Genomic DNA, 25065 nt, shown 5'->3' on the forward strand with positions numbered 1-25065 from the left:
CAACTTGTTCCAATCACACTATACTTTTCTAAGTGCCTTCTTAAGACCTCCTTAATAACAGATTCCAGCATTTTTCCAATAACTGATGTTAGGCTAACCAGCCTGCAGTTCTCTGTTTTCTCTCTCCCTCCCTTCCCAAAAAGCAATGCAACGTTTTCCAAGTTCCAATCTAGTGGGACTGTTCCTGAATCTAAAGAATTTTGGAAAATCATAGCTAGTGCATCCTCTATCTCTGTAGCCATTCCCATACCCACCCCCCCAACCACCCCCAAGAACCCTAGGGTGTAGGCCATCAGAGGCTTGGGGATTTGTTGGATTTTACTCTCCTAAATGTCTCCAGTCTCCAACACTTATCTCTGCTGGTATCAATTCCCCTAATTTCCTTACTCTTTTTAGCCCCTAGGTGATCATCTATTTTTGGTATGGAATTTGTGCCTTCTACAGTGAAGACAGACACAAAATACCCTTTCAATGCTTCCACCACCTCCTCATTCCCCATTAAAATTTCTCCTGTCTCTGCTTCTAAGGGACCAAAGCTTACTTTAGTCTGAGGGACCAAGAAAGAGATTCGGACAGGCTAAGTGAATGGGCAAAAACATGGCAGATGGAATATAATGTGAATAAGTGTGAAGTTATCCACTTTGTTAGGAAAAAACAAGAGGGCAGAGTATTTCTGAAATGGTGAGATGTTGGCAAGTGTTGAGGTCCATAGGGACCTGGGTGTCCTTGTTCATGAGTCATTAAAAGATAGCAGACAAATGCAGCAAGCATTTAGGAAAGTAAATAATATGTTGACCTTCATTACAAGGGGATTTCAGTACAGGAATAAAGGTGTCTTGCTGCAGTTGCATAGAGCCTTGGTGAGACTGCACCTGGAGTATTGTGTACAGCTTTGGTCTCCTTATCTAAGGAAGGATATACTTTCCGCAGAGGGAGGGGAATGGAAGTTCACCAGACTAATTGCTGGGACGGCAGGGTTGCCTTATGGGGAGAGATTGAGGAAACTGGGCCTAAGTTTTGAATAATGAGATGTGATTTCATCGAAACTTACAAAATTCTTACAGGGCATGACAGGGTAGATGTAGGTAGGATGTTTCCCCTGGCTGATGAATCTAGAACTGGGGGCAGGGACATGGTCTCAGAGTAAAGGGCAGGTCATTTAAGACAAAGATGAGGAGAAACTTCTTCACTCAGAGGGTGATGAACCTTTGGAATTCTGAAGAGTCTTCCCAATCCTAAATCAGTATAATGGGCAGCAACCCACAATGTCAATTTAGGGCGTGGCTGGTTTTGTGGCTGCCTGATCCACCCAGTTGAATCCTAAATCCAGCGTAAAAGATGAAGGTGGCGGGGGGGGGGGGGGGGGGGGGGGGGGGGGGTGGGTGGGGGTGGGTGGGGGGGAGCGGTGTAATTGATTGAGTATAAATTGCCTACTGTGTTAATAAAACTGGCGGAGTAGAGAATCTCGAACAGCAGCTTCTTCATTTTTGTGCTTAACTTTGTATGCGTGGTCACTGGAAGTTTCTGTGTAATTTACATTTGAATAAAGCACTGGTAGCCTTACCATTGTTTCCCACAAGGTCTAGCCCTATGTGAATTCTGTATAAATTGAGTGTTGGACACACTAACATCTGGTTGAGTAACCACAAGTAACCAAATTTGAGGCAAATTGTTGGCAGTCTTTTGTCCATTCTGATAGAATCTTGAGGAGTTTGGGGATTGGAAAGTGTCACACTGATTGGGGAGGAGCTGCTGGTAGAAGCTGTATTTCTTCATTAAGAATAGAGGACATTTTATCAGTTAATTTTCACTTGAAAAGAAATTTGCCTTTCAAAAGGAAATAATTGTGTAAAGTGGCTTGAGATGTTTCTTTGTGTTGAGTTGTTATGTCTATGTAAATATTGCTGTGCATCAAACTCTTAGCAAAGGGTTAAAAAATCTGCGTAGAAATCTATCACTGAACAGTAATGAAGAGGCAAAACGTAACGGACAGCCCCAAATATAATGGCTGTCTGACAAAAAGCCTACAGTATTAGTTCTTAGTTTTATTCAACACCTGTTATTTTTAAATACATTTTTAAAAACTGCAATGATAAACTATTTTACCAATTGGGATAGCTTTTGCCAGAAAATAATTACTTAAATTTATAAAGTGAAGTTTAGCCTTAATATCCTTCTTGGAAAAAAGGCAATGAGAGAATCTAAATTTTTCTTCTCCAACAGAAACACCTCAAGACTCCAGATATCGTAATTGGAGCAGACACTATTGTGGTGAGCTAAAGTAGAACATGGAACTTGCAGGAAAAATCTCCTGATGTGTCGGTTTGAATTCTCTTTTTGAATTTTAGTTAATGGACATCTGCTCAGAAATAATGTATATTAAAAAAAAATCACCATCACCCTCCTTATTATTTTTCAAGGAATTGCAGCATTTATGTTACTAAAATAAATTAAACTCACTGTGGTAAGTTGGAGGTGGTGCTTAATGATGTAAGAACCCTTTTAATGACAAAATTTGTGCTCCTTCAATGCTTCTCAGCCTGTCCAGACCAGAAAGGGAACAATTAAAACTGTGAATCCTCATTCCTGCAGAAAGCAGATGTTCCTAGAAGACTTTAGATTTTAATTGTTTCTTTCCCTTTCTGAATGTTTTCTGTCCCTTTTAATCTAATCTCTATAGTTTGTAGTGCTAGACTGATGCCTTGGAGTTTCATTTGATTGCATTAAGTTTTAATTGTGGTTATTCACATTCTTCAGGAAATGTAAATTAATTTGGGCTGAATTCTGAAAGTACAAACTATTAGTCCTTCAGAAGAAATATATCTAAAAACTTGTGACAGTAAAAAAAAAATGAACAAACTTAAAGGCAAAGTACTAATGTGGCAGTGGTCTGCAATTACAATGAAAGTTAAATTTTCTTAAAGGAATAACAGCGAGCGTTGCAAACTATGTCTGAATACTGTTCAGGTTAATCATTTTGACAGAGTTGAAACTAAGTAAAGTATAATGAATTAGAAAACCAAAACTCCCAAAGCTGGAAACTTGAAATAAAAACTGAAAACCAACCGCAGATTAATCACACCCATAAAGAGAAATGTTTCCCATGTAGCCTCTTCTTTAGAACTAAATCATAAACAGGGCTTAATCAGACATGAATTGACAAAGCCAAAGGAGGTGAAATTCGGGATGGAGGTGCTGAAAAACATGGTCAAATAGGGGATTAGTTAGGGAGGAGGTGAGGTGCAGGGATTGCCAGAGCAGAAGCAGCTTAAGGCTGCCAATGGCGGGATGCTTAGAAGATCAGAGTTGGAGGAAAGGTGGGAAGGGGTAAGACTGAATGGATTTAATTCAGAGGATGAAAGTTCTAAGTGGGGCATGGGAGCCAATGTAAATTAGCAAGGACAGGGGTCAAAAGAACTTCATGCAGCATAGGATACATATAGCAGAGTTTGGCCTTGGTACATAAGAGTCCAGTGTAAACACTTCTTTAGAACTGAATGATAAGCAAGCTGCTTTATAGGATAACCACTAGACCAGGCTTATCAACCTTTTTGCTTGGGGAAGGGAGGGTGGGGGTGCCCACATTTCCATTTTTTTTTACTCAAGGGGCTGATTAGCAAATTGTGGAAAGAGAGGGCAGAATTTTCCCCCCTTCCGGGGAAGTTGATGGGCGGGTGCACTTCTGATCGGCTCCCCCGATCGGAGGCGTGGCACCACTTTACGTGGGCGGGCCAATTAAGGCCTGCCCAGCGTGACATCCGCAGGGAAGCGCTGTGCGCTCCCTGTGCAGGCAGGGGGCTTTCAGAAAATTGAGTGTGTGCTCTTTGGCACATACGCACGAAAGAGCGCACTCATCTCCCTGAGGCTAAGTGCAGCCTCAGGGAGATCAGCTCTACATGTAAGAAAGATAAAATTAGAAAAATAAAATTTCCCTTACGTGTCCCCTCATGTGACATTGAGTTGGGATATGTCCATAATTTTTACACAATCTTTATTGAAAAATTTTAAAGCCTACATGAAACCTTATCCCGCCTGTGGATGAGGTTTCATGTTTTTTCTATTTGCCGCCGGGGCTTCTGGCCTGCTCGTCAACCTTAAGGTTGGACGGGCAGGTTCATTAATTGCTTAATTGACCCTGTCAGTGGCCTCAATTGGCCATTGACAGGTCAGTGGGTGCGCAGCTGATTTTGCTGCGCTCCCACCTTTCTGAAAGTTTAAATGGGGCGCGGTGATGTCGGGAGTTCCCCCCAACGTCACCACACGCTTTTTTACGTGTCGGCGAGCAGGCCCCGCCCCTGCTCGCCGACGGTAAAATCCTGCCCATAAAGTTTGGGATGACAAACAGAATTTCAAAAAACAGTTCAGGGATTAAGAGAAGAAACATTTGCTGAACAAAAATATAGCAATGTATCGGCAAGAAATTATTAAGTTTAAAAAAATAATAATTAATAAAAATGACCAGAGTGTAAGAGGGTCAGAGTGTGGGTGTCGGGCTCACTCCCAGTCTCAGGGTGCTCACTTCCTCACCCTCGCTCACTGTGAATGGGTGTTTGTATGTGTTGGAGTGTGGTGGTGAGAGCGAGTGAGAAACCTGAGACTCGGAGTAAGGCAAACAAGACTCACCCTTTCACTCACTCAATCTCTCTCTCTCTCACACACACACACACACACACACACACACACACACACACACACACACACATATTCTCACTCACTCTTTCACTCTCTCCTCCCTCTCTCTCACTCCCACACACACACACTCATTCTCTCACTCCCACACAGTCACTCACACTCTCTCACTGCCAAACACAAACACTCACTTTGTGACACACTCACTGACTCTCACTCCCACACACCCATTCCTATACACACACACACTCACTCATTGCCACACACACATGCTCTCACTCAGTCTCTCATTCACTCTCTCTCTCGCTGTCTCTCACTCCCACTCCCACACTCAAACACACACCACCCAGCCTCATCACCCCCCTACCCACCCTCTGACTCCAGGCTCCACAGCGTCTCACTTCCTGGCCTGTCAGCCAGCCTCTCTTTCCCCAGGGCCACTGGCAGCCTTGCCTGCTGCCTGGCACTCTGGTCGGGCCCCTGGCACTGGTCCACCCCCTGAAAGAAAACCTCTCTCCCCCCCCCACAAACTCACTGCCGCTGGTGTTCACTGCTCTGTCAATCACAGACTGTTTCTCTCCCATATTTTATGCTGATAGGCTCACTAATGGGAGAGGAATGGCTCATGATTGGAAGAGCAGCTCCTTGCAGAATCTTCTACTCTGCCTACCTACCTGACCGGCATTTTAAGTACTGGCCCCGGGGCCACATAGAATCACTCTGGGGGCCACAACTCGGCCCTTGGGCTACCAGTTGGACAAGCCTGCTCTGGACTGATTCAGGGAAAAGTGGGTAAATATTTGCAGAAGTCGCAAGTACAAACTTATCTGTGGAATGCAGCCCAGAGCGATTAATTTTGGTTTTCCCTCCACCCCCCTCGCCGCCAAACCCCTGCCCTGTATTGTAAATCTCTACAGTCCTACATTGTTCTGCAGGTAGTAGATGATGTTTTTTACCTTACATGCTTTTGTTTTGGGAACAGTTGTAAATTTTGATTCAAGGTTCTGTCATATTCATACGCAAACATTTTTTTATTTTTGAGTTATGATCCAGGAATTGTTTTTATTAATCTAAAATATAGCTGGCACACGTATCCTTATCATTTTCTACTTTGAAAATTTGTTTTGCTTGTAACTTTCCAAATCCTGATTTGTGCTATAGTGCTATGACTTAAAAATGTGCAGCTTGATTCCTTAGAATACTGCTTCTAATTTGATAATATTGGCAAAGTTGACAGTGATCAGGTAAATTAAAACAGTTTACTGTGAAAAGGACAAGATCCAATAGTGAAGTTCTATCTTATTGCCTTTGCTGTTGCCCATGAGCATGCCAAACTGGGGCTAAAAGGATTAAATTATAAACGCAGGTTGCATGGGCTAGGCTTGCATTCCCTAGACTGCGGAACCATCTAATTAGGATGTTTTAAGATGATCAAAAAAGCTGATAGGGTGGATAGAGAGAAGCTATTTCCTTTGGTCGGAGAGTCCAGAACAAGGGGAGCATAACCTAACAATTAGAACTGGGCCATTCAGGGGTGATATCAGGAAACACTTCTTTGCCTAAAGGCTAATTGAAACCTGGCAGTCCCTATTCTCACCACCCCCCTCCAACTCTTGAAAAGCTATTGAGATAGGTCAGTAGAACATTTCAAAACTAAGATCGATAGATTTTCTTAGTCACGGGTATTAAGAGTTACAGAACCAATGCAGATAGATGGTGTTCAGATATGGATCAGCCATCATCTAAGTATGAACAGCCTGCTTGTTGTTCTTATGTTGTGCTTTAGGTTTTACACATGCTAACCCCCCCCCCCCCCCCAAAGAAAGTTATAAAGTTATTTTGAGTATCAGCATCTCATGTTGAGCAATTCAGCCCATCCTTGACTGCTGTACATACATGTGCACTTGTAAACAGGGGTCACTGGATAGCATTCAGGCTGATCTCCCTTCCCACACACTGCCCCATCTCCCCTTCCACACACCAGCCGAAGTTTTAGAACCTTTAATTATTTGCACAAAGAGTCCTCTTAAAGTTGCGAAAGATTGAGTGATATGAATTTTTTCTTGGAGATTACTTTTCACTTTATTAGAGGTGCTTGTGATTTTATTTTCCCCTTTTCAGTCTATTGACGGTGACATTCTTGAGAAGCCTGCAGATAAACAAGCTGCGCACACTATGCTGTCAAGGTTTGTTGTTCTTCTTTACCTGTTTCTGGCAGACAATACGTGTTACATAAATATGCATTAATGTAGAGACAGAACAAGTGCTTCATAGAGGCTTCATTAGGCATCAATTCACAGAAAGCCAAAGGAGGTGAAATTGAAGTGAGGGGCTGCTGGAAAATAAGGTCAAATAGGGGATTAGTAAGGGAGGAGGTGAGCTGAAGGATTTTGGGCAGGGAATGCCAGAGCAGAGGCAGCTTAAGGCATGGCTGCCAATGGCAAGATGCTCAAAAGATCAGAGTTGGAGGAAAGGTGGGAAAGGACAAGACTGTGAATGGATTTAAACATGAGGATGAAAATTCTAAAGTGGAGAATGGGAGCCAATGTAAGTTAGCAAGGACAGGGATCATAGGAACCTCATGCAGTGTAGGATGCAGATAGCAGAGTTTTGGATGAGCTGACATTTACAAAGGTCGGAGGACAGGAGACTGGCTGGCGGAACACTGGAATCATTGTATATGGAGTTGACAGACACATAGATGAAAGTTTCAGGAGAAGATGGACTGAGGTAGGGGTGTGGCATATGATGTTGCTGAAAATAGAACTAGGCCATCTTTTGATGGAAAGTTATGGGATTGAAAGTTAAGCTTCATACTGAGCATGGGAAATAGGAGCTGGAGTAGGTCATTTGGGCCTTCAACAAGATCATGCCTGATCTTCTACCTCAACTTCACCTTCCCAATCTATCCTTATGTTCCTTTAGCACATAAAAAAGCACTGGTATTTGTCTTGAATATGCTGAACGACTGACTCACAACTGAGTGAAGAAATTTTTCCTCATCTCAGTCCTAAATGGCTGACCTCTTATTCTGAGGCTGTGACCCCATGTTCTTGATTCTTCTCAGGGGAAACATTTTCTCAGCATCTACCCTGTCAAACACCTTAACAATTTTAGTTGGTTCAATTACATCGCCCCTTATTCCTTTAAACTACAGGAATATAGGCCAAGTCTACTCAGTCTCTCCTCACACGACAACCACTCTCATCCCAGGAACCAGGGAATTTTTATTGCAAAACTCCTAGGGCCTTTCCTTAGGTAATGAGACCAAAATGATACACAGTGTGCCAAGTTGGCCTACAAATGCCCTGCACATTTGTAGTAAAATGTCTTTACTCTTGTACTCTAGTTCCTTTCTAACAAAAAAGTAATATATCATTTGACTTTCTAATTGCTTGCTGTACCTGCTTGTTAACATTGTGTGATTCATGTACCAGGACGGCAGATCCCTCTGAATGCAAACTTTTCCTTGTATCTCACTGTTCAAAACATATTCCGCTTTTTTATTTTTCCTACCAAATATTTTCATATTTTGCCACATTGTATTCCATCTGCCATGTTCTTGCTCATTCACTCAACCTGCCAACACCTCTCTGTGGCTTCCTTGCATCCTCCCCATCACTTACTCTCCAACCTAATGTTGTATCATCAGCAAACTTGTATACATTGCACCCAGTACCCTTGTTTAATTTATTAATATTGAATGTAAATTGCTGAGGCCCAAGTACTGATCCTTGTGGTTACCCACTAGTTACATACAGCTTGCCAACCTGAAAATGTGCCATTTATTTCTATCCTTCATCTTCTGTCCATTAACCCATCCTCCATCCATGCTTATATATTACCCCCAGCTCTAGGAGCTCTTATCTTCCATGATAATCTTTAGTGTGACACTCTATTGAATGTGTTCTGCAAAATCAAATTTAGTACACTACACCCATTGGCCCTGCCTTATACAACCTGCTAATTACATCCGCAAAAAAGTGGGGTAATAGATTTGTCAAACACAATTTCTCTTTCATGAATCTGGGTTGGCTCAGCTTAATCATAGAATCGTAGAATTGTTACAGCATTGAAGGAGGCTATTTAGCCTGTGCTCTCTGTGCTGGTCCTCTGAAGGAGCAATTCATTTCGTGCCACTCCTCTGCTTTTTCTCTTTAGACTGACATCAAGGGGCAGTACGTAGGTGAGAAAGGGTGGGGAGTGTTGGGGGTTGGGGGAAGGATAGGTCCTGGAGAGAGTCAGGAGGTGACGGTGCCAAGGTGGAAAGAAAAGCCATTGCTGAAAATGTTGTGGCTTCAATCGGAAAAGGAAGAGGAACCAATTGAGTGCAAACCCAGTAAGCTGCACAGTGGAGGCAAAGCATTAGAAGGTGATACTGTGGTTGATTGTCAAAAGCTGAAGAGGAGATGAGGAGAGCGAATGCACCTAAGTTAATTTTTAAGGAAATGCTTAGCATGTCTGGCAGCATCTGAAGGGAGAGATGCAGAGTTGGCATGTCAGGTCTGTCCAGCATCTGAAATATTTTGCTTTTGTAATAATTTTTTAGCACTTCTTACTTTCTGGCCTTGTGCATCTATTGCAATTTGTTGTAATGTTTTGTGTTTTTTTTTGGTTATTTAGACTGAGCAATAAAGAACATAGTGTCTTCACCGGGGTTGTAATCATCCAATGCAGCTGCAAAAATGGTGATGTATTTGTATGTTTACCGTGGAATTGCCTGTTTGATTGTTACTTTTTGATTATGCTTTGAGAATGGAATTTTCCAGTACGTTCTGTGAATTGTCATTGCATTCATGTCGTTTAATTACCACTTATTTAAATTAGTGATTTTAAGAAAATTAAAAACAAAATTCCATACACCTGGATGGCATGAACTTTTAGGTCAGTCCTTCGAGCCTGATCCACCATTGAATTAGATGATGGTTGATCTGCACTCACCTCCATTTACCTGTCTTGTTCAGTATCCTTGATGCATTTACCTAACTATCTGTTAATCTCAGTCACTGATGTATCCATGGCCTTTTTGGGAAGTAAAATAGCCTAGTTCTAATTTTATTGTCCCGGCCCCTTTTTTGTTTTAATTTCCAGCCCCAACCCCCAAGAAAATTATTTCTCTCTATCTATCTCTTTTCATTTTAAATATCTTGATTAGATCACACCTCAACCTTTTAAATTCAAGGAAATACAAGTCATGTTTAAGCAATATGTCTTCATAATTTAACCCATATTATCTTTCTGCTGAATCTGTGCTGTACTGTTCCCAAGGCCAATATATCATTCCTGAAGTTCAGTGTGCAAAATTGAACTCAGTGCTCTAGGTGGGGCCTGACCAAAGCTATGTATAACTAAAGCTTCACTTTTGTACTCCAGCCCTCTCAAGCTGAAAGCCAACACCGCACTGTCCTTTCAGATTACATCTTGCACCTGTGTACAAGCTTTTAGTGACTTGTGCACACGGACATCTAAATCCCTTTGGTCCTCCACAGCTCCCAGTCTTGGAGCATTAAGAAAATTTTCTGACCATTCTTTATTGTATTCATGGTAGATGATGTCACACTACCCCATGTTGAGCTCCACCTGCTGTGATTTTCCCCATTCACTTAGTCTGCCTGGGCACACTTGTTGCTTTCTATTCCCATCTGCAGAACTTGTTGCAGGGGCTAGCTACTACAGTACTATTCATGAGTTAAACGGGATATTTAATGTGCTAAATCGTTGCTGAAAATGAAACCTCTAAGAAATAGAATGGGTCTGAAACTATTGACTGTAATGGTGTTTTTCATCTCAAAGTTTTTTACTTTACAAAGTGCAATGTTTTTGTGTGATTTGAATATCTTTTATGCTCTTATTGAGAGAACTGGCCTATTTTTCACTGAACTCGTTGTTGGTGTTTTGACACCGCTCAATATGTGATTAATATATTAGCATAATACTTAACCCCAATGCAAGAGATAGAGAAACTGGAAGTGGTAATGCAAATCAACATTATTGTTCCAGATAACCAATTGGAGACCAAAATTGATGATTTTTATGAAGAAACAAAAGTAAAGTTTTCTGATCTGTCCGAAGAACTTCTCTGGGAGTACATTCACAGTGGTGAGCCAATGTACGTGCAGATGCATTCCTATACCCACAGATAAGGCCAGTGTAGGAGTATGATATTGCAGAGTCCCCCATTATAGTAAACAAAAAAAAAAGGCCTTTTGCCCATGTTCTAGTTAGCAGTGTTCTACCCCGGCTGCTTCTAAGAGTTGAATGGCCACAGATACAACTCTCTGTAAACAAAAACTGAAAATTTCTCACCAGTTCCTTTAGCTAGCCAAATAAAACTTTGGTGTATATTATGTTCAAAATAACATACACAACCTTTCACAACCTCAGGGCTTCCAAAAGTGCTTTACAGCCAATAAAGTACTTTTGATGTTTGTAGTCATTGCTATAGTGAAGGAAACATGACAGCCACGAATATCAATGTGATAATCATAGATACGAATGTACATACAAATTAGGAGCAGGGGTAGGGCACTCAGCCCTTTGAGCCTGCTCCGCCATTCAATGAGATCATGGCTGATCTGATTATAAACTCAACTCCACATTCCTGCCTAACCCTGATAACCTTTCACCCCTTTACTTATCAAGAATCTACCTAGCTCTGCCATAAAAGTATCCAAAGACTCTGCTTCCGCTGCCTTTTGAGGAAGAGCATTCCAAAGACACTCAACCCTCTGAGGGAAAAACATTTCTCTTCTCATCAAATAATCTGTTTTCGTGATGTTGGTTGTTGGGTAAATATTAGCCAGGACACTTCAGGGAGCACCCCCAATTTTCTTCCAAATTGTACCATGGGATCTTTTACATTAACCCTAGAGAGCCAGATGAGGCCTCAGATGTGTCTCAAACAAAAGACAGTTTTTCTGATTGTGCAGCACTCGCTCAGTACTGCACTGGCATGTCAGTCTAGATTTTTTGCCCAAGGCTCTGAAGTGGATGGTGAACCCACGCTCTCTTGATTTGGGCAAGAGTGCTTAGCCATGGCTAACACATGCCAATTAAGATGTATTGTGAATGAGAGTTTATCCTTAAATGGCCGACATTGCTTCATGTTCTAGTAAATTTTGAGTTAGTGCAGAGCTTTATGTGATGGGACCGCACTCTGTGAATTTAGCCAGGGTTTAGTGCACATGATATGCAGCCCACACAGCATTCTGTGCTGCCAAATCCATTTAATGAAATTTAAGACCTTGTACCCAAAGGTGTACTCCTTTCTCTGAAACGTCCATCATGTTTCATAGAAACTAGGAGCAGGAGTAGGCCATTCGGCCCTTTGAGCCTGCTCCACCTTTCATTATGATCATGGCTGATCATCCAACTTGATAGCTTGCTCCCGCTTTCTCCTCATACCCTTTGATCCCTTTCGCCCCAAGAGCTATATCTAACTCCATCTTGAAAGCGTACAATGTTTTGGCCTCAACTACTTTCTGTGGTAGCGAATTCCACAGGCTCACCGTTCTCTGGGTGAAGAAATTTCTCCTCATCTCAGTCCTAAATGATCTACCCCATATCCTCAGACTGTGACCCCTGGTTCTGGACTCCCCCACCATTGGGAACATCCTTCCTGCATCTACCCTGTCTAGTCCTGTTAGAATTTTATAGGTTTCTATGAGATCCCCCCTCATTCTTCTGAACTCCAGCGAATATGATCCTAATCAACTCAATCTCTCCTCATATGTCAGTCTCGCCATCCCAGGAATCAGTCGGGTAAACCTTCACTGCACTCCCTTTACAGCAAGTACATCCTTCCTCAGATAAGGAGACCAAAACTGTGCACAATATTCCAGGTGTGGTCTCACCAAGACCCTGTACAAGTGCAGCAAGAAATCCCTATGTTCCTGTACTCAAATCCTGTAGCTATGAAGGCTAACATACCATCTGCCTTCTTTACTGCCTGCTGCACCTACATGATTACCTTCAACAACTGGTGTACAAGGACACCCAGGTCTCGTTGCACATTCCCCTCTCTCAAGTTATAGCCATTCAGATAATAATCTGCCTTCCTGTTTTTGCTACCAAAATGGATAACCTCACATTTATCCACATTATACTGCATCTGCCATGCATTTGCCCAGTCAGTCAGCTTGTCCAAATCACACTAAAGCATCTCTGCATCCTCCTCACAGCTCACCCTCCCACCCAGCTTTGTGTCATCTGCAAATTTGGAGATATTATGCTTAATTCCCTCATCTAAATCATTAATATATATTGTGAATAACTGGGGTCCCAGCACCGATCCCTGCGGTACCCCACTAGTCACTGCCTGCCATTCAGAAAAAGAACCGTTTATTCCTACACTTTGTTTCCTGTCTGCCAACCAGTTTTCTATCCATCTCAATACATTACCCCCAATCTCATGCACTTTAGTTCTACATGCTAATCTCTTATGTGGGACTTTGTCGAAAGCCTTCTGAAAATCCAAATAAACCATATCCACTAGCTCCCCCTCATCAACTCTACTAGTTACGTTCTCGAAAAATTCCAGTAGATTTGTCAAGCATGATCTCCCTTTCATAAATGCATGCTGACTCTGTCTGATTCTGCCACTGTTTTCCACCTGCTCAGCTATCAAATCTTTTATAATAGACTCTAGAATTTTCCCCACTACCAAGGTCAGGCTGACTGGTCTATAATTCCCTGTTTTCTCTCTGCCTCCCTTTTTAAATAGTGGGGTTACATTAGCTACCCTCCAATCTGTAAGAACTTTTCCAGAGTTTATTGAATCTCGGAAGATGACCACCAATGCATCCACTATTTCTAAGACCACTTCCTTAAGTACTCTGGGATGCAGATTATCAGGCCCCGGGGATTTATCGGCCTTCAATCCCATCAATTTCCACAACGCCATTTCCCTACTAATACTGATTTCCTTTAATTCCTCCCTTTCACTAAACCCTGTGTTCCCCAATATTTCCGTAATGTTATTAGTGTCCTCCTTTGTGAAGACAGAACCAAAGTACGTATTTAGTTGGTCAGCCATTTCTTTGTTCCCCATTATAAATTCCCCTGTTTCAGACAGGAAGCAACCTACATTTGTCTTCACCAATCTTTTTCTCTTCATATACCTATAGAAACTTTTACAGTCAGTTTCTATGTTCCCTGCAAGCTTACTTTCGTACTCTATTTTCCCCTTCTTAATCAATCCCTTGGTCCTCCTTTGCTGAATTCTAAACTGCTCCCAATCCTCAGGTCTGTTGTTTTTTGGCCAATTTGTATGTCTCTTCCTTGGATCTGATACTATCTCTAATTTCCCTTGTAAGCCATGGTTTGGCCACCTTTCCTGTTTTACTTTTGTGCCAGACAGGAATAAACAATTGTTGCAATTCACCCATGAGCCCTTTGAATGTTTGCCATTGCCTATCCACCGTCATCCCTTTAAGTAACGTTTTCCAATCCATCATAGCCAACTCATGCCTCATACCATCGTAGTTTCCTTTATTAAAATTCAGGATCCAGGTCTCAGAACCAACTTCGTCACTCTCCTATCTTGATGAAGAATTCTATCATATTATGGTCGCTCATCCCCAAGGGGCCTCTCGCAACTAAATTGCTAATTATTCCTTTCCCATTACACAATACCCAGTCGAGGATGGCCTGTTCTCTCATTGGTTCCTCAATGTATTGGTCCAGAAAAACATCCTGTAAACATCCAGGAATTCCTCCTCTACGGTATTGTTACTAATTTGATGTGCCCAATCTATATGCATATTAAAGTCACCCATAATTACAGATGTTCCTTTATTACAAACGTCTCTAATTTCCTGTTTAATGCCATTCCCAACATCACCACTACAGTTTGGGGGTCTATATACAACCCCCACTAACATTTTTTGCCCCTTTGTGTTTCTTAGCTCTACCCATACAGATTCTACATCGTCGGAGCTAATATCTTTCCTCACTATTGCGTTAATTTCCTCTTTAACCAGCAATGCAACTCCACTGCCTTTTCCTTTTTGTCTGTCCTTCCTAAATACTGAATAACCCTGGATGTTCAGTTCCCATCCCTGGTCACCCTGCAGCCATGTGTCCGTAATCCCGACTATATCACACCTGTTTACATCTATTTGCGTGGTTAATTCATCCACTTTATTGTGAATGCTCCTCACGTTAAGGTACAAAGCCTTAAGGCTTGTCTTTTTAACATTACTTGTCCCTTTCCCACTATTTTTCACTGAGGCCCTGTTTGATTCTTGCCCTTGATTTCTCTGACTATCACTTTTCTTATTCCGCTTTCTGTCTTTTGTTGTTGTCCTTGATTCCCCTTCCTCTGACTCCTTACATAGGTTCCCATCCCCCTGCCATTTTAGTTTAAACCCTCCCCAACCACTCTAGCAAATGTTCCCCCGAGGACATCAGTGCCAGGTGTAACCTGTCCAGTTTGTACTGGTCCCACCTCCTCTGGAACCGGTCCCAATGCCCCAGGAATCTGAAACCCTCCCCTTCACACCATCTCTTCAGCCACGTATTCATCCGATATATCCTGCTATTTCTACTCTAACTGGCACGTGGCACTGGTAGTAATCCTGAGATCACTACATTTGAGGTCCTACTTTTCAACTTACTTCCTAACTCCCTATGTTCTGCTTTTAGGACCTCATCCCTTTTTCTACATATGTTGTTTGTACCAGTGTGTACCACGACCACTGGCTGTTCACCCTCTCCATTCAGAATGTCCTCTAGCAGCTCTGAGACATCCTTGATCCTAGCACCAGGGAGGCCACATACTATCCTGGAGTCTCGTTTGCAGCCACAGAAACGCCTATCTATTCCCCTTACAATTGACTCTCCTATAACTATTGCATTCCCACGCTTTTTATTCCTCCCCTATGCAGCAGAACCAACCGCAGTGCAACAATTTGGCTGTTGCTGCTTTCTCCTGAGAGGCCATTCCCCCCAACAGTATCCAAAGCGGTATATCTGTTTTGCAGGGGAATAGCCACAGGAGATTCCTGCACTGCCTGCCTAGTCCTCTTGCTTTGCCTGGTGGTCACCCATTCCCTTCCTGCCTGTGGACTCTTAGCCTGTGGTGTGACCACCTCTCTAGATCACTACATTTGTAAGTTCTTGTTGCGATCAGAGAAGATTTGTGTTATGAGTCGTACTGAAGATCTTTTTTTTTGAGGAGCGTTGGCTGTCAGGCCTTCAGCCATCAGGCTGTTTGCTCTTGGATGTCCTCCTTAAACATCAAGGGACATTTTTGTTTTGGGATCTTCATATACGCACTTTTGATCATGCTTTTGGTCACCCATCCTTATATCGGCCCCTTTTGCTTGGCATTATTTTTGCCTGATTATGCCTTTGTGTAGAACGTTGGGACCTTTTGCTACATTATCCATGCTTTATAAATGCTGTTGGGATAGCTCTCTCACTACCATGGATAATTGTAGGTGCGAATGCTTGTCTTGTAGCTCCGTGTTACCCAAAATATCTGTGTTTGACCTTGTGTCAAAACGCTGATAATATCTGATAGTGTATTCCCTTCTGACGATGGTTTGATAAGTGTTAGCCTGTTTTCATTGATAGCACTGGCAGCTAAGTGGCAAGGTGGAAAATTGCCACGGTATGTCTTGTATGCACAAAGCAAGGCAAATCCAACTAGGCCAATTACCGCCATCAGTCTACTCTCGATCATCAGTAAAATGATGAAGGGGTCATCAATAGTGCTATCAAGTGGTACTTGCTTAGCAATAACCTGCTCACTTTGGGTTCCCCCAGGGTCACTCAGCTTCAGACCTCATCACAGCCTTGGTTCAAACATGGTAAAAAGAGCTGAACTCCAGAGGTGAGGTGGAAGTGACTGCCCTTGACATCAAGGCTGCATTTGACCGAGTGTGACATCAAGGAGCCCTAGCAAAACTGGAGTCATTGGGAATTGGGGGGGAAAACTCTCTGCTGTTTGGAGTCATACGTGGCACAAAAGAAGATGGTTGTAGGCTGTTGGAGATCAATCATCTCAATTCCAGGACATCACTGCAAGAGTTCATCAGGGTAGTGCCCTAGGCCCAACCATCTTCAGTTGCTTCAACAATGACCATTATAAGGTCAGAAGTGGGGATGTTCGCTGATGATTGCACAATGTTCAGCACCAATCGTGACCCCTCAGTTACTGAATCAGTCCATATCCAAATGCAGCTGGACCTGGACAATATCCAGGCTTGGGCCGACAAGTGGCATGTAACATCTGCGCCACAGATGTGCCAGGCAATGAACATCTCCAAAAAGAGAGAATCTAACCACTGCGCCTTGACATTCGATGGCATTGGCAATGCTGAATCCCCACTATCAACATCCTGGGGTTACCATTGACCAGAAACTGAACTGAATTAGCCATATAGATACTGTGGCTACAAGAGTAGGTCAAGGCTAGAAATCCTATGGTGAGTAACTCGGTTCCTGATTCCCCAAAGCCTGTCCACCATCTACAAGGCACAAGTCAGGAGTGTAATGGAATACTCTCCACTTGGATGAGTGCAGCTCCAACAACGCTGAAGAAGCTTGACACCATCCAGGACAAAGCAGCCTGCTTGATTGGCATGCCATCCACATACATTCACTCCCTGTACCACTGGTGCACAGTGGCAGTAGTGTGTACCATCGACAAGATACACTGCAGGGTCTCACCAAGGTTCCTTAGACAGCACTTTCTAAACCCACAACAGCTACCATCTGAAAAGACAAAGGCAGCAGACACATGTGAACATCTCCATCTGGAAGTTCCCCTCCAAGCCACTCACCATCCTGACTTGGAAATATATTACCAATATGGGTCAAAATCCTGGAATTCCCTCCCTGATAGCACTATGGATGTACCTACACCACAGAGACTGCAACGGTTCAAGAAGGCAGCTCACCATCACCTTCTCAAGGGCAATTAGGGGTGGGCAATAAATGCTAGCCTCTCCAGCCATGCCTAAATCCTATGAATGAATAAATAAAATTCAGCACTTATGTAATTTTTTTTTCTGATTTTCGGTTTTGTTTTTATTTTTATTTCATAAGGTTTCTGAAAAGCTATGTACCATATATTTGACAAGTAGTTCTTCATGAAGTATTCTGCTCCTTATTCTTCTAGGGACAAGGCCGGTGGCTATGGAATCCAGGCGCTTGGTGGAATGCTAGTTGAATATGTTCATGGTGACTTTCTAAATGTTGTAGGATTTCCCTTAAATCACTTCTGCAAGAAGCTGGGTGAAATCTACAACCCACCTGTAAGTCAGTGTATCGCAGACCACTCTATTCCCAGTTGCGAAGGCCTCAGTGATCTTCAGCATGACTCTGAAAACCACAAGGAGAGTGAAACAGCTGAAAAGAAGCTGAAAGCTGACCAAGTTGGAGCATCAGAAGAGGTGGCAAGTGGCCTGAGCATGGTGAAACCACACAGTTTTCCTGAGGCAAAGGGTCCAGCGGAACTGCTCCACTCTTTACCAGATGCCTTTACCATTAATGAGATGAATGTGAAGTGGCTTCATAAAATCGGAGACCTAGTGGATGCTTTTAAAGCATCAAAGGTAATGAGAGGAGGTAGATTAAATCATGAATATATTTTGTTTTGAAGGTATTAAAGTAATTCAATGGGTGCTCGAAAAGCTAGAAGCATTGCCCATCTGTAACGTTAACCCATAAACTGGAATGCTCTTGAGCTTGATTTAAGTTCGATGTTCAGTTAGCCGAGGCAGCAGGCACGCTCTAATAGGCGTCTGCCTCTCTGGTTTTCATAGGAAGAGAATAAGCCAATTTTTCCTCTCCACATTTCAATCCAGAGATTCCTGCTGGAAGGCGAGAAATGCATATACCCAAGTTAACCGCTAGATTGACCTTGACTGAGATGCCCCATCCCCAGAATCAAACAGTCTGCTGTCCAAGCTCACATGGGAGTAACGGACAGTTCAGACTGGTTTCTGGACAAATGGAGGTGCAGCTGAGCTAACTGACTGAAGACTGAGTTTGGTGAGAAGGGAGTTCGGTGAGGGGGTGGAGGGGGAGGACGTGTTTGTTTCTCCTGTCTTTCTCACCCCATAGAAATTGGTTCTTGCTTTATTACAAAGAAAGGAGTTAGCTGTTTGCTGAGTGTCTGGTAAGTGGTTAAGTTCTATTCTATCCCTAAGTTGTAAAAGAGATCACAAACTGGTGATAAAGTTATAAGAAAGCAACATAAATAAGAGATTAATATAATTAAGTAATTATTTAAAACACCTTAAGCATGGCAGGACAGGTGATGTGTCAAGGCTGCAGCATATGGGAGCTCCTGGATAACATTGTGCTCCAGGGCAAACACGTCTACAGAAAACGTTTGCAGTTTGAGAAACTTCGGCTCAGAGTCATTGAGCTGGAGGCTGAGCTGCAGACTCTGCGACACATCAGGGAGGGGGAAAGTTACCTAGATTCTTTGTACCAGGAGGCAGTCACACCACTTAGGATAGGGTCTTCTGATTTGGTCAGTAGTCAGGGACAGGAGGGTGCGACTGCGAGTGAGGCAGGAAAGGGGACCCAGAGGGAAGGAGTGTGAGCCTCTGCAATTGTCCAATAGGTTTGATGTTGTTTCAGCATGTTTGGCTGAGATTGGGGGCTGCAGAGTGGATGAGCAAACTGACCATGGCACAGGAAGCCATCCAAGTGGGGGGAGCAGAAAGAAACGTAATGGTAGTAGGGGACAGTGTACTGAGGAGGATTGACACTGTTCTCTATAGCAAAGAGCGAGAGTCCAGGCGGCTGTGTTGCCTGCCCGGTGCCAGGTTTGGGACACCTGCTCAGGCCTAGAGAGGAACTTGCAGTGGGAGGGTGAGGATCCAGTGGTCATGGTCCATGTAGGTACCAACAACATAGGCAGGATGAGGAGGGAGGCTCTGCATAGTCAGAAATGAGGAGCCAGGCACCGAATTAAGAAGCAGAACCTCAAAGGTAATAATTTCTGGATTATTGCCTGAGCCACGTGCAAATTGGCATAGGACAAATAAGATTAGGGAATGGATGCATGCCGCAAACACTGGTGTGGGAGAAGTGGGTTCCAGTTTGCGGGGCACTGGCGCCAGTATTGGGGAAAGTGGCATCTGTACCCTTGGGATGGTCTACACCGCAACTGTGTTGGGGCTGGTGTCCTCATGAGCCGCCTAACTAGGGAAATAGAGTTTAAACTGAATAGGGGCAAGGGATCAAATTTGGGATGACGTGGTAAACCAAAGGGTAGAGTCAAGGCAAAAGAGAAAGGTATTAATATGGGAAATGATAAACAGACTGTGACAGGAAGGGACAGAAAGTACAATTCTGAGTAAATCATAAGGCTAGACACTACAAAAATAATAAAAGGGCAAAACTAAAGGTTCTTTATCTAAACACATGTAGCATTTGAAACAAAACAGATGAACTGATAATGCAAATAGAAATAAATAAGCATGATCTGATAGCCATTACAGAGACATGGCTACAGGATGACATAGATTAGGACCTGAATATTGAAGGATATGTGACATTTGGGATGGACAGGAAATTGAGAAAAGGTGAAGAGGCGGTTCTGTTAATTAATGATGGTATTAGCACATTAGAGAAGTATGAACTAAGTTTAGGAAACCAAGATGTAAAAGCATTTTGGGTTGAGATGAGGAATGATAAGGGCAAGAAGTCACTTATGTGAATGGTGTACAGGCCCCCTAATTGAAACTAAACGGTAGGACAGAGTATAAAAGAAGAGATAATGGGAGTTTGCCAGAAACGTACAGCATAATCATGGAGGATTTTAATCTACAAATAGACCTGAAAAACCAGATATACAAAGTTAGCATAGATGAGGAATTCATAGAATGTTTTTGGGACAGTTTCGTAGAACAGCACGTTCTGCAGCCAACCAGAGAGCAGGCTATGCTGGACCTGGTATTGAGCAACGAGATTGGATTAATTGATAACCTCACAGTGAAGACACTCCTAGGTAGCAGCGATCATAATATGATTGAATTTTGCATTAATTTTGAGGGAGAAACGAGTGTGTCCAAAGCTAGTATTTTAAACTTGAATCATGGCAATTATGAAGGCATGAAAGCGGAGCTAGCTAAAGTGAACTGGCAAATGAGGTTAAGGGACTCTGTTGAAGAGTCATATGGACTCGAAACGTTAACTGTGTTCCTCTCCGCAGATGCTGCCAGACCTGCTGAGTTTTTCCAGGTATTTTTAATTTTGGATTTCCAGCATCCGCAGTTTTTTGCTTTTATCTTAGAGGTTAAGGGATAGGTCAGTGGAGGTTCAGTGTCACAGAGGTCTACAGCACAGAAAAAGGCCCTTCGACCCATTGAGTCAGCGCCGATCAAACAAGTACCTAACTATTCTAATCCCATTTTCCAGCATTTTCCATAACCTTGTATGCCATGGCGTCGCAAGTGCACATCCAAATACTTCTTAAATGTGGCAGACATTTAAAGGGATATTTCCAAATACACAGAACAGATTCATTCCAATGAGAAAGAAAAATTCCAAGGGGAGGGCCCACCATCCACGGTTAACTAAAAAAGTTAAAGACAGTATCAAACTTAAAGAAAAAGCATATAATTACACAAAGACGGGTGGCAGATCAGAAGATTGGAAAGAATCTAAAGAACAGCAAAGAATGACAAAAAGATTAATAAGGGGGGAAGAATTAGAGCAGGGAGAAAGGTAGCCAGTAATATAAAGACGGATAGTAAGAGCTTCCATAGGTATTTAAATAAGAAAAGAGTTATCAAAGTGAGCTTTGTCCTATAGAAAGTGCGTCTGTGGAATTGATAATGGAAAGTGGGGAGATGGCGGATTAATTAAACAGGTATTTTGCTTTGGTCTTCACTATAGAGGACACAAGTAACATCCCAGAAATACCTGTAAATCAGGAAATGGAAGGGAGGGAGGAACTCGGGAAAAATTACAATCACCTGGGAAGTGGTATCGAGCAAATTGGTCGAGCTGCAGGCTAACAAATCCCCAGGTCCAGATGGACTTCATCCTAAGGCCTTGAAAGAAGTGGCTAGTGAAATAGTTGATGCATTGGTTTTAATTTTCCAAAATTCCCTGGATTGGCGAAAGGTTCCATTGGATCGGAAAATAGCAACTGTAATTTCTTTATTCAAAAAGGGAGGGAACAAAAAACAGGAATATGCAGGCCAGTTAGCCTAACATCTGTCATTGGGAAGATGTTAGAAGCTAATAAAAGATGTTATAGCAGGGCACTAAGAAAAATTCAAGGCAATCAGGTAGAGTAAATGGGGAATCATATTTAACCAATTTATTGGAGTTCTTTGAAGGAGTCACGTGTGCTGTGGATTAAGGGGAACCAGCGGATGTACTGTACTTAGATTTCCAGAAGGCATTTGATAAAGGGACACTTCAAAGGTTATTGCAGAAAATAAAAGCTCATGGTATAGGGGGTAACATATCGGCATGGATAGAAGATTAGCTAGCTAACAGGAATTTTGGAAAATTAAATGGGTCTTTTTCTGTTTGTCAGAATGTGACGAGTGGTGTGCCACAGAGATCAGTGCTGGGGCCTCAACTTTTTACAATTGATATAAATGGCTTGGATGAAGGGACCGAAGGAAAGTTTGCTAAATTTGCTGACGACACAAAGATAGTTAGGAAAGTAAATTGTGAAGAGGGCGTAAGGAGGCAACAAAGTGACATAGATAGGTTAAGTGAATGGACAAAGATCTGGCCAATAGAGCATAATGTTGGCAAATGCGAAATTGTTCATTTTGGCAGAAAGAATAAAAAAGAAGCATATTATCTAAATGGTGAGAGGTTACAGAGCTCTGAGATTCAGAGGGATCTGGGTGTCCTTGTGTGTGAATCATATAAGTTTAGTATGCAGGTACAGCAAGTAATTAATATAGCTAATAGATTGTTATCATTAATCAATTCCCCTCACAATAACAGTTCCTTCACTGTTGCTGGGTCAAACTCCTGGAAATCCCTTCCTAACAGCGCTGTGGGTGTACCTACACCACATGGACTGCAGCGATTCAAGAAGGCAGCCCACCACCACCTTCTCAAGGGCAACAAGGATGTGCAATAAATGCTGGCCCAGCCAGCGAACCCCTCATCGAGTGAATGAATTTTAAAAATGTTATGCTTCAGTTGTACAGGGCATTGGTGAGACCACATCTGGAGTATTGTGTACAGTACTGGTCTCCTTGTTTAAAGAAAGATGTAAATGCTTTGGAAGCAGTTCAGAGAAGGTTTATTAGACTAATACCAGGAATGGGCAGGTTGCCTTATGAAGAAAGGTTGGACAGGCTGGGCTTGTATCCGCTGGAATTTAGAAGAGTAAGAGGCGACTTAATTGACGTCTTTAAGATCCTGAGGGGTCTTGACAGGATGGATGTGGAGAGGATGTTTCCTCTTCTAGGAGAATCTAGAACTCAGGGCCACTGTTTAAAAATAAGGGGTCACTCATTTAAGACAGAGCTGAGGAGAATTTTTTTTCTTTGAGGTTTGAGAGTCTTTGGAACTCTCTTCTTCAAAAGGCGGTAGAAGCAGAGTCTTTGAATGTTTTTAAGGCAGAGCTAGATAGATTATTGATTAACAAGGTTTAAGGTTCGACTGCCCTAACTGCTGCTTCCATTACCTACTCCTAATTTAGTTAAAGGAACTTACCTGGCCTTACTTCACTGGGAGCAAGCTCATCCTCAGCCTCTGCTTGCCGAAGCCTCTCGAGCCAAAGCCTCAAAGCTCCACTCCTTCACTGGGCCGCTCACACGCTGCAATACTTGATCTCCTATTAGGGAACCAGACAGATCAGGTGACAAAAGTAGGCGAACATTTTGGGTCCAGTGACCACAATGTCATTAGTTTTAAGTTAATTATGGATAAGGATAGGTCTGGTCCTCGAGTTGAGATTCTAAATTGGAGAAAGGCCAATTTTGTGGAAATGAGAAAGGATCGAAGAAGAGTGGATTGGGATAAGTTGTTTTCTGGCAAGGATGTTTTCAGTAAGTGGAAGGCATTCAAAGGCGAAATTTTGAGAGTGCAGAGTTTGCATGTTCCTGTCAGGATTAAAGGCAAAGTTAACAGGCATAGGGAACCTTGGTTTTCAAGGGATATTAGCGATCTGGTTAAGAAGAAGAGAGAGGTGTATAGCAGGACAGGCAACAAGGAACAGTTTACAAAATTATGAGGGGTATAGACAGAGTAAATGTGGGTAGGCTCTTTCCATTTAGATTAGAAGAGCTTAACACGAGAGGACATGGCTTTAGGGTGAAAGGGGAAAGCATTAGGGGGAGCTTCTTCACTCAGAGTGATGGGAGTGTGGAACGAGCTGCCATCTGACGTAAATGCGGGCTCACTCTTAAGTTTTAAGAATAAATTGGATAGATACATGGATGGGAGAGGTCTGGAGGGTTATGGACTGGGTGTAGGTCAATGGGAGTAGCGGAATAATATTTTGGCACAGACTAGAAGGGCCGAATGGCCTGTTTTTTTGTGCTGTCGTGTTCTATGGTTCTAAGGGAGTGAAAGGTTATTGGGGGTAGGTAAGCAAGAATGTGGAGTTGAGGTTACATTCTGATCAGCCATGATCTTATTGAATGGCGGAGCAGGCTCGAAGGGCCAAGTGACCTACTCGTGCTCCTTAGTCGTATGTTCGTATTAGACTGGCAGCATCTCTGATTTATACAATGGCAAGAATCACGTTTCGATTTCGGTCAAAAGTGGAATGCATATTAAAAGGGAAAGTACAATTATTTTGTCGTGTAGCTTGGAGCAAACCTGTTTCTGTTTACTCACATTTGTATGTTTACCTAAAGTTTTGACTCTGCTCAATATCATGGATCATGGAGCAATGATTTGTTGTTATTCATGTGGAAGTGCTCTTTGAGCCTTTTTTAAAAGTGAGTTGGAAGCATTTCAGATCAAAGCTTCTCGTGTTATTTTTGAAATGCCCTCTCGTTCAACATTTATTTCAGCTTTTAAGATGATGCAGGGGTTTATCTGTATCTGCAATTATATTGTTACATTTGTCTTCTTGAAGAACAGGCTCCTCACCAATCTCCTTTGCATTTTCCAGCTCTACCTTTGCCCAGAAGCTAACTATAATGTTTTTCTACCTTACAGGTCTTATTCACAGCTTCTAAACTGAAAGTATTTGATGTATTGAGTACACAATATGGATTACATGTTTCAAAAGTTGCTCAGAGATTAGAGGCCACAGTGGAAGGGACAGAATGCCTCCTGGATGCCTGTGTATCACTTAACTTGCTTAAAAAATCCTCAGGAACTTCACAGGGTGAGTGACACATGCTCTTCAGGTAATCCTGTGTTTAGTGCTAATGGGTGTCTGTGTAGATCCTATCCCCATTTGTCCCTTTGCTGTTCCTTATTGCCGTGCTCTTCTGCGCATGTTTGTGCAGTTTTTACTGAAGACTTTATTATTTA

At 42.6% G+C, this 25065-nt stretch overlaps 1 protein-coding gene across 2 annotated transcripts in view; it reads left to right on the forward strand.

The window, feature by feature from the left end:
- Positions 1 to 25065, forward strand: part of asmtl (acetylserotonin O-methyltransferase-like) — a 75913-nt gene that overhangs the window by 32094 nt on the left and 18754 nt on the right. For both annotated transcript variants that reach the window (XM_041199874.1, XM_041199873.1), the window contains exons 4-9: positions 2224 to 2271; positions 6751 to 6815; positions 9253 to 9317; positions 10630 to 10738; positions 17756 to 18191; positions 24745 to 24916. In XM_041199874.1, coding sequence (XP_041055808.1) covers positions 2224 to 2271; positions 6751 to 6815; positions 9253 to 9317; positions 10630 to 10738; positions 17756 to 18191; positions 24745 to 24916 — 895 coding nt within the window. The remainder of the gene's footprint in view (positions 1 to 2223; positions 2272 to 6750; positions 6816 to 9252; positions 9318 to 10629; positions 10739 to 17755; positions 18192 to 24744; positions 24917 to 25065) is intronic.

The sequence above is a fragment of the Carcharodon carcharias genome, chromosome 11 (genome assembly GCF_017639515.1).
Source record: "Carcharodon carcharias isolate sCarCar2 chromosome 11, sCarCar2.pri, whole genome shotgun sequence".
Lineage (NCBI taxonomy): Eukaryota > Metazoa > Chordata > Chondrichthyes > Lamniformes > Lamnidae > Carcharodon > Carcharodon carcharias.